The sequence below is a fragment of the Bubalus kerabau genome, chromosome 8 (genome assembly GCF_029407905.1).
Source record: "Bubalus kerabau isolate K-KA32 ecotype Philippines breed swamp buffalo chromosome 8, PCC_UOA_SB_1v2, whole genome shotgun sequence".
NCBI lineage: Eukaryota > Metazoa > Chordata > Mammalia > Artiodactyla > Bovidae > Bubalus > Bubalus kerabau.
The window spans coordinates 18795871-18810351 of NC_073631.1; the positions used below are offsets into that span (position 1 = coordinate 18795871).

The 14481-nt window shown below is 39.8% G+C and overlaps 1 protein-coding gene and 1 long non-coding RNA gene across 2 annotated transcripts in view; one reads left to right on the forward strand and one right to left on the reverse strand.

Annotated features, from left to right (window-relative positions):
* The window catches only part of UMAD1 (UBAP1-MVB12-associated (UMA) domain containing 1), a 260313-nt gene extending 252451 nt beyond the window's left edge, over positions 1-7862 (forward strand). The window contains exon 4 of the mRNA XM_055589846.1: positions 6073-7862. Coding sequence (XP_055445821.1) covers positions 6073-6330 — 258 coding nt within the window. The 3' untranslated portion in view covers positions 6331-7862. The remainder of the gene's footprint in view (positions 1-6072) is intronic.
* LOC129658946 (uncharacterized) overlaps positions 1-14481 on the reverse strand; it is a 113350-nt gene that overhangs the window by 3498 nt on the left and 95371 nt on the right. The window contains exon 2 of the long non-coding RNA XR_008717606.1: positions 4940-5115. This is a non-coding gene — a long non-coding RNA (uncharacterized LOC129658946). The remainder of the gene's footprint in view (positions 1-4939; positions 5116-14481) is intronic.

Genomic DNA, 14481 nt, shown 5'->3' on the forward strand with positions numbered 1-14481 from the left:
AAACTTATTTATACCTAAGTCGGGTATGGCTAAGCAGATGAAGTCTCCAAATTGTCAGTGGGTTTGCAAAGTCGGCAACCCTTAATAGATTTCCTGATGGTTAGTGGGGCCTTTGTGCCAGGAAAAATGTAGTAGTAGTCTGCTCTTAAACCTGCGTTTTCTTGCTTCCACACACCCAAGAATGAAGTTCAGAAGGACACCACTAACCTTCTGATGCTCTGGAGAGGTGACTTCATTTTTCTGAGCCTTGACTAAAAAGTGTTATGTGCCTCGTATTCTCAGAGTGTGTTTTTCCTTAAGCTCTGAGAAGATTTTACAGATTGAGCCTCATGAATTTTTACAGCCCGTCTGCAAGAAAGGGAGGAATAGAGCCTATAAACCACTCTGAATCATTCGAGACAAAGATAAGAGAATGCAAGGAACCCAAGATACACTTGGCTAGCTCATTTTTAACAGGTTAACTGATGAACAAGAAGTAATTTTTATACAGACATGAAAATACCTGGTTATTTGTAAATGATGTAGATAAGGAAATTTATTTTCTCCCTGAGATTAAAAAATGATTCTGACATGGTATACTCTCACTTACCCTTGTAAGGGCAAACTTAATTTGAAAAAGCAGTATGAAAGCTACATTATAGGAAGGACCTTATATTCAAGAGTATCATCATATCAGTAATTCTGTGAGCAAGATTAGTCACAAAAATGACTATGCTTTATGAGCATAATATTTGAAGTAATTTTTTAAAAATTTGGCTATAAACCGCAAGGTTAATTGATTCTTTTCTTCCCACTCTATTGTGGTTGACATACTCATTCTTCCCTTTAAAGACCCATTTTATTATGCAAATGGAAAAAAACTGAAAGACTCTGTGTGGGAGAGAGAAGGCTGCTTTTTGCAGGGGGACTCCTGCACCTGTTTCGGCCCTCAGCCCCCACGGCTGCTGCCATTGGCTGCCAAGTCCGGGACTTGGTGATCAGGGCTAGTAGGTGTGCGGTCCTTGAATTTTGACTCCCATTCCCTTTGTGACTTACTCTTATTCCGCTGTCTAGTTTCTCCCCTTCCAACTCTCAGCATGCCAGCAGCAGCTGCATCGTGGCACTTGCCCTGCTGCCAAGAGGGCAGGCAGCCTCCTTGGAGACTGTACTGTGCGTTCTAGCCAACTGTTAAGAGCGAGATGCTGGAGTCAAGACATACAGACCGCTGATACTCAGATCCTTCTAGGGGGCATTTAATGGAATACTGTGTGCATGGTATTTTTTTAATTTAAATTTTGGAAACTTTTTATTATGCAAAGCCTTCAAACATATACCGAGGGAGAAAGAATACTGTAGTACATGCCCACGTACCTTTCTGTCCCTCCTCTTCACCCGTCATCAACACACAGACTGTCTTGTTTCACTGACCATGCTGTTTTCCCCATGGTTTATCCAGGCTACCAGGAGATTTGTTTCCAGGGATAAATTTTTCTTAAATCATGCTTTCTTTTCCATCCTTCTTCAGTCTAAGATCTGTCCCCTCAATGATTTTCTCAATCCTTTCTTCCCAAAGGTAAGAGATATTAGAGTCTCTTTTTTTTTTTTTCCTTCTAAATTAAGCCGAGATGCTACTAAGCCAAGTAACTATCATGTTTTCCCCTAAATTTTTGAGGCTTTGTTCATTCAGTTAGCCAGTCTACCGAAGCATGGCTGAAGTGTGCTTAGAATATAGGGTTTTTTCAATGTAACTGAATTTGAAACTCATCTCACAACCAAGTATTAACCAGGCCCGCCCCTGCTTAGCCTCCAAGATCAGATGAGACTGGGCGCCCGCTTCAGGGTGGTATGGGTGGTAACAGGACACGCCCTACAGAGCTGTTGTAAGACTGAGAGAGTTAATATACTTAAGTGTTTAATACGTGCTAGTTGCTATCACCGTCACCACCGCCATCGTTTTTTGCCCCTCACCGTTCATTTGACAGAACAGAGAACTGAGGCCCAGGTGGATGAAGCAGCCTCCTTCCTTCAGGTCAGATGGCAGTTTTATCAGAAGAATTTGAACAAGAAGCCACATGTCTCAGTTCCTTTATTATACTAGATATGCTCTGTCCTCAAGGAATTATGCTCTGACAGCAAGAATGATTTGTAAAGGAAAGGGAAGAGGATTAATAGCAGCATGAACAAAGGAATAAATATCACTGCCAGAGGTAAACCTTAGAAGCTCGTATGTTTAGAAAGCAGAAAGTGCTCTGGGTAACATGCCTCCTTTTTTAGTGGGAAGGTGAGATTTTAGGAATGCTTTTGTTTAAGAAAGGAGATGATTTGGCTAATGAAACTGTAGAACACGTTCGGTACTCAAGGGAGGAAGAGAGGAAAGCTCAAGTATGGGATGTGATCAGCAGACCTAGGGAACATTGGCCTGTGAGATTAAGAGAGAAGACAAGCTCTAAGAGGAGAGGGGAAGGCAAGATTGTTTGAACCATCCGTGAATGTCAAAAACAAAAGGACTGGATGAATCCTGGTCTTTACCTAAAGCCAAAAGGGGTCTGACGTTTGTAAAGTTTTTATTTATCATTGACTTTAGCATGTGCTCAGGATTATTCTACTTACTTACAATTATTCATACAATTTTCATAACGACTGTATGAAATAGGCACTAATATTGGTTTCCTAATAGCTAAGGAAAAAGACACAGAAAGTTAAATAACTTGTCCCAGGCCATTTGTATATTTTTAAGGAGGATTTGTACCCAACCCAAATAGTCTGACTCTAGAATCTGTGTTCTTAAACACTCTGCCATGCTGCTCCATGGTAACCACAGCCCTGGTGTTTGCATACTATTGAGGAAACCAGTGTATAGTGATGCCCTTTAAAGAGGCTAGAATCCTGGCATTGTTGCTCACCAATGCCTGTACTCTTGGCCGATGCAAGGACACGTAATACTTAAGTCCCAGTTAGGTTTCAGGAGGCAGACTCTGCTCGGTCAGTGCATACATGGACCTGTCTAATAAGATTCATCACTGGGTGACGTTACGTTTGTTCTAGTTGCCATCCTACGAAAGTACTCTGGTGATTTATTTTCACGTGAAGCTGTAAAACAACCCTGATAGGGATGTGTTTGGTACCTTCATTCATTCATTCACTGCCCAAGTACTTCTTGAGAGCCTCTGTTCTGGATGTTGGGGGGATGCCAGTGAAGAGAGCAGTTCCTTCTCTACAGAGTCTCCACGGAGTTTCCCTTTCTTAGGGGCCTCTTCTCTTCAGCATATAAACTACCATTATTGCTCCCAACTTCCAGAACAGAAAGAAAAATCAAGAGGAAGTTGTCTTGACCCTACTTTCCTTTCCAGCTACTGGCCATGTCTCTTTTCCCATTTGCAGCATAATATTTAGAAAGTAGCCTATTCTTGTATTGGTCTTCACTTTCTCTCCTGCTACTGTCTTCTAAATACATACCAAGCTGACTTTCTCCACCAGATCACACTAGCTCCAGGCTTGAATCACGCCCCCCTGCCTTCTAACCACACCACTTAAATGTCTGTCCACTTTGGCTTCACCCTTGACTCCACTTTTCTCTCCCAGTCCACCATCTATTCCATCAGCACATCCTCCTGACTTTAGCCTTTAGGTCTCTCCAAACCGCTTTCTCTCGCTTTTACTATCACAGCCCTCATCTACGTCACTATCATCTCTCTTTCCCAGCTGGTCTTCCTGCTTCCTTCCCCAACCCCTATACCCCTCACTACCTGCTATCAACATGGCCACAAAACAGTTCTTTTAAGATGCCAGAGTATCTCTTCTGCCGAATACATTCTTAAAAAAATATTATAATCCCACATATAGTGTATAGTGAAGTCGTGTCTGACTCTTTGCGACCCCGTGGACTGTAGCCTACCAGGCTTCTCCATCCATGGGATTCTCCAGGCAAGAATACTGGAGTGGGTTGCCATTTCCTTCTCCAGGGGATCTTCCTTACCCAGGGATCGAACCCCAGTCTCCCTCATTGGAGGCAGACACTTTAACCTCTGAGCCACCAGGGAAGCCCATACAACAATATAAATGAATCTTATAATACAACACTGGATAAAAAAAGCCACAAACATAGAGAGTTTATACTGTATGGTTACCTTCATTTAAAACATAAAAAATAGGTGAACAGTCTATACCGTAAGAAGTCGGATGGTGACTGAGGGAGTAGGCAGTTGACTGTGAAAGAAAGAGAACGCCACGAGGGCCATTTCTATTTATCTGGGTTCTAGTATTTCGCTGGTTAAAATGTACCAGCTATACACTTAAGATGTACTCCTTTCTGTAGTTTGCACTTCCATAAAAAGTTTTATAAAATTGTTATTTCTTACACAGAAAATCATTTGTTTCTAGACTTAAGAAAGAGGAATTTATCAGCATTTATAGCCATTATAAGGCCTCCTCAGGCAAAAGTCTTGTCCACTCTCTTTTATTCACCAGATATTTACCGAGCAGTAGACACTGACTCTGGCATTTGGGATACAGTGGTGAACATTAAAGAAAAAAACTGCTTAAGCTTCTGAGGGATGATAATCAGAATAAAGTACAGAACATATCACCGGGTGCCAAGAGACGGCAGAAGCAGGAGAGGCGGGTGGAGAATGCTGGCGGGGACGAGGTGAGGGCTCATGGGACAGCCAGGAAAGGCTCATTGAGAAGGTGACGTTTGGGCCCACACTGGGAAGGATTGGAGGGAAGGAGCCCCATGTGTATCCGGGAGAAGAGTCTGCAGGGTCCAGCCTGAGGCAGAAATGGGCTGACTGTGCAAGAGCCATGGCACGAATAGAGGGACTAGAGGAGTCCGAACAAGGACAGACCAGCCAGGCTAGTGTCAGGGAGATGCCTGTGGCCAGATCACCGTGGGCCTTGTAAAGTCTCAGGAGTTTGATTCTGCATGAGACCTTGCGAAATGGGGAGTAAACGTTTGCCTGACCTGGTTTGGTTAGGGTCAGCTGCTTGCAGCGGGAGGCTCTTCACTCTCATCGCTGTAATCTGCTTCTGTTCATTGTCCATGCTGCTACTGGTGAACGGGCGCCAGCTCACTGCACAAGCTCAGGGCTTGCGCCCAGTGCTACTGTGAACTCGTGCTCCAGGTCTTTTGGTAAACTTCTGTAAGAGACACCCATTTTAAATAAATCAAACAAAATATATCAATTCTTCTTATTATTCTCATAATAACATAGCATTTTAGTTCCATCATAGGCAGCTTATCAGTCACTAGTTCGGTGCATGTTAGAAGTCAGTTCCCAAGTACACATGAGGGTAAAGCAGGAACGTATGAAAGGCAGAGAATACAGAGATGGGTACAATGGATTGTGTGCCCCCAAGGACCCTAGATTCTCTTTGGGGTTAAGACATAAGCACAATAAAATACAACTAGCAAAGACACGTAAAGGAAACACCAAATACTATCCCGGGCAAGCTGCCCTGTAACCGTGCTGAAGCAGGCAAGGTCACTTTGGCTGTGTTGATAGAAGATTTCAGAAAGAAGCTGGGGATTCTGTGGAGCCTGAAAGCTGACGTCAGACTTGGAAAAGCAGCAAGAGAGACTTTGTGGACATGATCTGGGCTAGGGAAACGGCAAGAGTGCGTGTCTGTATCTGAGGGGCTTGTGGGTGGTTCATCTGAGTAAGGCTGGGCTTTGGATTCATTTTAACACCTAGGAGATATATAGATGGATGTGTTTCTCAAGTAAGTCAATAGCGGCATTCTAATCTGAGAATGGGCTTCCCTGGTGGCTCAGCGGTAAAGAACCTGCCTGCCAGTGTAGGAGAGCTATAGGAGACGGGGCTTCAATCCCTGGGTTGGGAAGATCCTAGCGAGAAGGAAATGGCAACCCACTGCAGTATTCTTGCCTGGAGAATCCCATGGACAGAGGAGCCTGACAGGCTGTAGTCCATAGGGTCGCAAAGAGGTAGACAGGACTGAGCAAGTAAACAATGACAACCTGGGACTATTTATATACTCTGCATTTCTCAGTCACCTTGATATGTTAATGCCACGTTTTGATATATTAATGCCAAAGTCTGTAAGATCGAAATGACTTACATATATATGTATTTTTAGACTGGCAAAGAAAACTCATCCAGTGTGACTGTAGCAGGGCCTGAGACGGAAACTAAGGCAGGCCAGACCCTGGAGAACAGCTCACTAATGGCCGAGCTCCTGAGCGACGTACCCTTCACCTTGGCCCCACACGTGCTGGCCGTGCAGGGCACCATCAGTGACCTTCCCGACCACTTACTCTCCTATGATGTCAGCGAAAACTTATCAAGGTTTTGGTATGATTTCACTCTTGAAAACTCAGTACTCTATGGTTCATAATCGTTATGTCTGTGTGCACCTTAACAAGCTTTGAAACAAAAGTTTGCCAATTTTATTTAACTTGTCTGACGTTTTTTGTAAAGGCCCTTAAAGGTCCTCAGAAAGCAAGGATCATGAAGCAGATAATAATATATTCATTGCTCTATTTTTTTAGAATAAAGCATATTTGTATAAAAATTAAACCTAAGATCTACTTCCTTTTCCCCTAGTAATAAATACAAAGAAAGATTAATTTATCCAGGTTTTTTGAAAGATGTTGTCAACCAGTCTCTCAAAATATAGCACCTCACATGTATCTTAGAAAAACTGTGAAAAAGAACTGAGGCTTTTTTTTTTTTTGGCACAACTCTGAAATCTCTACTTAGAGTGTGACTTCTCTGGTTTGGAGGAAAACTTAATGTTATCCTCTTTCTCCTTCCACTGTGTTTATGAATGAATTCAGACAAAAAAAAAAAAGTTGCTAGTTAGCTTAATGTCTTCAGTCTTAATTTAGACATTGATTAAGTTGTGGAAATTTACAACTTTTCCTAGAAAGCAATAGTAGTTTGCTGAGACAAGAATGCTGTATGAAGAATGCTCTGGATACTGTTTCTTTTGAATGACAGATTCTCCTTAAGCCCATGGCAGTCTTCACCTCGATGGAGACCCAGGTTCCTGTCTTTATTTTTTGCTACTTCATGGTTTGCTCTCTCACCAGCTTTACAAGAACATCCCCTGCTTCTGGCTCAGTTGGCATTTTCCCTCCATACCTCCTGTATTTCTGATTTATGAAGAGACCCGCATTCCTTTCCAACCTCTCTGTCTCCCAGAGAAAAGGAGCTTGTGATGATACGTATTATTGCTGATAAAGCCCTTATTTAGACATCTGTTGCCCACAACACAGATTGAAATGTTCTATTGCCAGAAAAACTACAGCTGATGCATTTCCAGCTAGAGTGCAGGTAGAGCACCTAGATCGGGCTTTTAGTTTGTGAATATCCATTGTTTCTTCTGACTGACATAGAAAACTGCCATTGGTCCATAAACTATAAAGGGAAGAGATGCGACAGAGTATTTTCTATGCCATGGAAAATTTAAATTACATTTGTTCTGATTAGTGGCAATACAATTTATTGATTCTGTGCCAAATCTTATATTTTTCATGAAGATAGAGTGCCATAGCAAAACTAAACACTGTGCATAATAATACATAAATTAAGTTTTAATATGGCATGCATGTTTGTTTAATAAATGTGGCATGGTCTTGATAAACTGTTACATGATTTAAGAGTTAAATGTACATTTATACTGACAAAAACATGCTTTATTTACAAATAACGATACCATATGAGGTGAATGATTAAATCAGATCTTTACATAGTTTTCATAAAACATCAGTCTAGGAAATCTAATTTATTACTAAGACAAATGTGAACATTTTATAGCAGTTTTTGTGAAAACATTTTTTTCAATATTCATGTAAATATACCTTAACACCAAATGTAAGCAAGTCATCAGTTTGTCTAATATGTGTTAAATTTTGTCTGAAGTACTTATACATTTCATTTATGTGTATGTCTACCATGTTTAATTATTATAAGTATTTTAATTTGTCTATAAAAGATAAATAAACATGAATTAAAAAAAACTGATACTTTTTTTTTTTTTTTTACTATTTTCAGATCCAGAAATAATGGTTTTCTTTGTGTTATTCATATCTGAGTGCAAATTACTGATTCTTTGAGAGGCCAAGATTTAAGTACACAGTTTTTGTAGTGCAGAGGAAAATGAAATTTCCTCTGATATACAGGTAAAATGACTAGTCCTAGATCCTTAAGACTACAGAGATTTGGGAGAAATCACATGAACAGCTCAAGGTAGATCTCCATCATCACAAAATTCAGTGAAGGCCAGTGTTACTGTCCTGTTTTTAACAAAACATTGTAAACATGGCCGTTTTAATTTTCTTACTCTCTATATAAATCAACTATTACTCTTCTAAAACTGAAAAAACATTAGAAATCAACTATCCAACTTCATTTTACCCAAGAGAAACTTGAAGCCTAGAAAGGTGAAGTGATTTAAGTCACCTCATTAGTGATAAATATTTACTTGAATAGTGTTAATAGTTTTGATATGAATTGTAACAAAGTTTGTATGCTCTGGTATATTTGAGGCAGCCAGAGGTTGTAATGATTTACATTTAAACAAGCTGTGAGATTTGGAGTTAGTCCCCTAATTTCTAGAGTCCTTAGTTCCTTCTCCTATTATAAATAATAATGGTATGCACTTTACAGGGTTGGTTAGGGTTTTAGATGGGGTATGTTAAATGCCTAACAACAGAAAGCTTGAACACAACATAGGAGTTCTGGAAACAAAGCTCTTATAATTCTTATTACTAACCACACACACTCAGCAGTCTGATAAAATGCAAAATACATACTAACTGACCTGCTTAAAGTGTAATATAAAAATAGCTGCCTACATTTATTGTAGCGCCTTCCCACACCATTATTTTTTTCTATTAAATACCTTACTAAGGAAAACATTGCTAAAATAGGTTGGTTGACTCTTCTGTAATTCCTTAGTTACGACTTCCACAGGGAACATTTTTTTTATTCCTCACTTTATCAAGCATCATGGCCCCTTTCCTCAATATAAGTAATCATTATAAAATACTGTTGATACAGAATGTACAAGAAATTTTACTGAATTTTTAACCTTAAAATATATTCAGGAAGTTGCATATTTCTTTTTCAGCTTCTTTACGCATTCTTTAGAGAGGTGATTCTGACCAATTTATTAATGTGGTTAATTAAATTGTAATTGAACTTTTAAAACTGTACCATTAAATGTTAACAAGAGAGCATTTTTTTGTTAACATTTCTAGAAACACAAATAGTTTTTTAAGTAAACATTTATGGATATACTTTTTTTCTCTTTATCAAAGTAAAATGATACATTGAGAACAGTATAAATGGAAAACTAATTCAAAAACATAGCAGCACCATTTACAACAGCCAAAAGGTGGAAGCAAGCTAAATGTCCATCAACAGAGGAACTGATAAGGGGGTTGTATGTGTGTGAGTCTGTGTGTGTGTGGTGTGTAATGGAATCTCACTCAGCTGTTTCAAAAAGAATGAAATAATGCCATTTGTAGTACATGGATAGACCTAGAGATTACCATATTAAGTGAAGACAGAGAAAGACAAATATGTGATATCACTTACATGTAGAATCTAAAGAAAAATGGTACACATCAACTTACCTACAAAACAGAAATAGAGTTACAGATGTAGACAACAAATTTACAGTTCCAGGAGGGAAGGGGAGAGGGGTCAATGGGAAACTGGGATCCACAGGCACACACCACTATGTATAAAACAGATAATAAGGACCTACTGTATAGCACAGGGGAATCTACTCAATATTCTGTAATCTAAATGGGAAAAGAAATTGAAAATGAATAGATACATGTGTACTGAATCACTTTGCTATATACCTGAAACTAACACAACATTGTTAATCAACTGTTCTCCAATATAAAATGAAAATTAAAAATAATAATTAAAAATACTACATTGCTAAAAAAATGCTAACCATCCAAAAAAAACAAAAACAAAAAACACTCCCTAATAACATCTTATAATAGTAACTATTTGGCTGATGCAATTTCAGTCTTGCAAAGTCAGGAGAAAAGAACAGAAAGAAAACAGGATGAAAGAAATGCCTTCTAAAACTCCTAGAGACCTGATTTATTTTCATTCTAAAGTACAGAATGGAGTAGCAAAGAAATAGTCTCATTCATGTTCTAAAACTGGCATAAGGAGCCTACCCTCTTACCTCTCATGATAACAACTGACAAATGAACAGCATAGTCTAACAATATGTTACCTTCAGAGGTGAATATGTTGTCTTAATAATGTCATTAATATTCGCATGCAGCGCATTGGATATACGGCTGAATGATGTTACACCTGTAGAGCTGCTGAGAAATATGGGATTGTGGATATTATCTTTTGAGTATTTGTATCATGTTACTAAGGGCACGACCTAAATATTACTGGAAAACCTAAAATTCTCAGAATAGGTTTGACGCCATTTACACATTGGTCTGAAACACAGAAAATCCTTATGTGTCAGGAAGATGACTCTTTATGCCATATAGTTCAGTGGCACCCCATATAGGTGGGGTGAAAAAGAGAAAATGATGTAATGCTTGATGCATTGGAACTCTGCTACTAGCCATGCTAGTCAATGTAGTCATGTGTTAATCATTTTTAAAGAAATGTTTTATTTACAGATTCATTAAAAAGCTACATAAATAATGCAGAATTCTTATATCCCTCTTACCCAGCTTTCACTATTTTGAACATCTTACATTAGTATGATACATTTGCTATAACTAAATTATTGAGATATTACTATTAACTAAAGTCCACACTCTACTCAGACTTGATTTCTTCTAATGTTTTTTTGCCCTTCCAGCATTCTATCCAGTGTAACCCATTACATTAATTATCATGTCTCCTTAGCCTCCTTTAGGCTGCGGCAGCTTCTCAGACATTTCTTGCTTACAGTGGCCATGTCAGTTTTGGGGAGTACTGGTCAGGTGTTTTGTAGAATGTGCCTCAATTGGGATTTAATCTAATATTTTCAAATGGTGAAACTGTGGTTATGGGAGGAAGACTGCAAAGGTGAAGTGCCCTTTGATGAGATCGTGTCATATCAAGGATGCATACTCTCCACATGACAGCCTGATGCTAACCGTGATCATCTGGCCCAGGTGTGTTCGCCAGTTTTCTCCACTGTAAAGTAACTCTCTCCCTATTCTTTTCATGCTCTACTCTTTGGAGTTAAATCACAAAGCACAGCCCACACTCACGGGACAGGGAAGTAAGCTTCACCTCCTTGTGGGCTGAGTAACCACATAACTTATTTGGAGTCCTTGCTTATGAGAGAAATGTCTCTTCTCTCCTATTTATTTCTCCATCACTTTGTTTTTTAAGTTGGAACTCATGAGTATTCAATCCCTTTTCCCCCCAAATACAAATCAATGGTGACCAAGAGACATGTTTACATTTTTATAAAAGTTAATAAAGATAAGTTGGAACATTTTTCATGGTGCTGATGAATACTATTTGACATTGGGTATAATATATTCTATAATTTCCCCAGACTTCATCTTTCTATAAATATCAGATGTGTTTCTCCTTCACTTGCCATGACTCCGTGTTCACCCTAGACATTCCCTGAAGGCTATAAGTGTTGCCTTGTGAGTGGAGCCCTCTAAGATACTTGGCTTTTCCCCACCTCATTCCCATGACGATTGCATCTTACACATAATGACCTTCTTCCGCAAGTGATGTGGAGGCAAGGTTATAGTGTAACCATTTTCCTCTTTATAGAACCAAGAGAATTCATGATCTCTTCTCTATAGTAGATACCATTTTTTGTCTGTCTGTTTTAGTCACAGCAAAGACAAGCTATAGCTCCTTAAGTTTCTAAAGAAAGAAATGGTTCATTTTCAACCTTTGGGAAGTAATTTTAAGAAACAGTATAAGGAAACTCAGTCTTTTATCAGAGGGAGGAGGTGCCCAAGAAACTCTTATTTTTACTTCTGCTTAATCAAAACACTGTGTGCTAAAACAAGGTTAATCTCATCCAGTTTCTGCAAGGAAAAATATCAATCAAAGCAAAAAAGCGTCTTATTTGTCCTTGGAAGAAAGCTGAATATAGTTCCTTGTCAAGAATTTGCTCAGTCCCAATTTTCACCCCCACAAAGGAAATAAATTCCTTATAATCAAAGGTAAGGCCAAGGATAATTGCATCCAGAACAACACATCAGTACATTAACTCTGACCCAGGCCCACAGACAGCTTGTTAGTTACCACCCAGGCCAGAGAGAGAGACAGACAATAGACCATTTCAGAGGTCAGTTAAGGAGACGGCCTCCCACTTAGGACTGCTGCCAGGGACCTACAATCCAGTGTCTGACATCTGGGTTCTGCAGCTGCCAAGCCTGCCCTTGTGTGGCCACAGGTGTTGGCTATAACTCTCAGACACATGGAAGAAGTAGCGGAGTAATGTCAGCTGCACTATGCACATGTATATTTGTAAGTGTGTGTGTTCATTTTGCTTTCCAAAAGGCACATGATTTTTTGTTTGTTTGTTTCAAAATTAATGTACTTCTGCATTATGGCAAGGAAGAGTTGGGAAACTAACAAAGAAGAAGCTTTTGTTCAAGAACAAGGGCAAAACAAAGCCCAGTTCTTACACCTACAGGTTAGGCCGCACACGCACAGGCTGCGTGTGGCATTGCTGCCTTAGTCTTTTGAATAGGTCTTCTCTGGAGCAAAAAAAAAACAACAGAAATGGATGCAGAAATGCCAACAGGCAAACACAGAACCTAAATATTTATTTTCTTCCTATATCCCCTGCCATCCTTGTTCTGGATCTTCATGAGAATTTGTACTCATCAATGTGTTTTTGAATCTGGGACAGACCATCTAGGTTTAATTTCACACAGCATGAGCTGTACCCATCACTTAACACACTTAAAGCTGTAAAACTAAGCTCTCCTCTTCCCCTTGCTCCTGCTTCTGAGGCAAAACTAGAAGTTTCTGTCTTAGGTATTTGAGGTCCTAACCCTAAAGATTGCACTCATCTCACACACTAGTAAAGTAATGCTCAAAATTCTCCAAGCCAGGCTTCAGCAATACGTGAACCGTGAACTTCCAGATGTGCAAGCTGGTTTTAGAAAAGGCAGAGGAACCAGAGATCAAATTGCCAACATCTGTTGGCTCATCGAAAAAGCAAGAGAGTTCCAGAAAAACATCTATTTCTGCTTTATGGACTATACCAAAGCCTTTGACTGTGTGGATCACAATAAACTGTGGAAAATTCTGAAAGAAACGGGCATACCAAACCACCTGACCTGTCTCTTGAGAAACCTGTACGCAGGTCAGGAAGCAAAAGTTAGAACTGGATGGACATGGAACAACAGACCGGTTCCAAATAGGAAAAGGAGTACGTCAAGGCTGCATATTGTCACCCTGCTTATTGAACTTATATGCAGAGTATATCATGAGAAACGCTGGGCTGGAGGAAGCACAAGCTGGAATCAAGATTGCTGGGAGAAATATCAATAACCTCAGACATGCAGATGACACCACCCTTATGGCAGAAAGTGAAGACGAACTAAAGAGCCTCTTGATGAAAGTGAAAGGGGAGAGTGGAAAAGTTGGCTTAAAGCTCAATATTCAGAAAACTAAGATCATGGCATCTGGTCCCATCACTTCATGGGAAATAGATGGGGAAACAGTGGAAACAGTGTCAGACTTTATTTTTCTGGGCTCCAAAATCACTGCAGATGGTGACTGCAGCCATGAAATTAAAAGACGCTTTCTCCTTGGAAGGAAAGTTATGACCAACCTAGATAGCATATTGAAAAGCAGAGACATTACTTTGCCAACAAAGGTCCATCTAGTCAAGGCTATGATTTTTCCAGTGGTCATGTATGGATGTGAGAGTTGGACTGTGAAGAAAGCTGAGCACCGAAGAATTGATGCTTTTGAACTGTGGTATTGGAGAAGACTCTTGAGAGTCCCTTGGACTGCAAGGAGATTCAACCAGTCCATTCTAAAGGAGATCAGTCCTGGGTGTTAATTGGAAGGAATGATGCTGAAGCTGAAACTCCAGTACTTTGGCCATCTCGTGCGAAGAGTTGACTCACCGGAAAAGACTTTGATGCTGGGAGGGGTTGGGGGCAGGAAGAGAAGGGGACGACAGAGGATGAGATGGCTGGATGGCATCACCGACTCGATAGACGTGAGTTTGAGTGAACTCCGGGAGTTAGTGATGGACAGGGAGGCCTGGCGTGCTGCAGTACATGGGGTTCCAAAGAGTCGGACACGACTGAGCAACTAAACTGAACTGAACCCTAAAGATTTGGGCAGTGGCAGAAATGGATGATTAAGAGACGGGAACTAAACTGGTAAGAACTATGAAGAGCTAATATTCAAGAGCATTTATATCTGTATTTCCATAATTAAACATATACTTTCCCCTTGGTTTGCCTGCTTCAGAGCTTGTATTTAGACACTGAATTTAATGGAGTAGGAATGAATCTTCAGATTTCATCTTACTGAGTCTTTTCTAAAGAGAAATGCT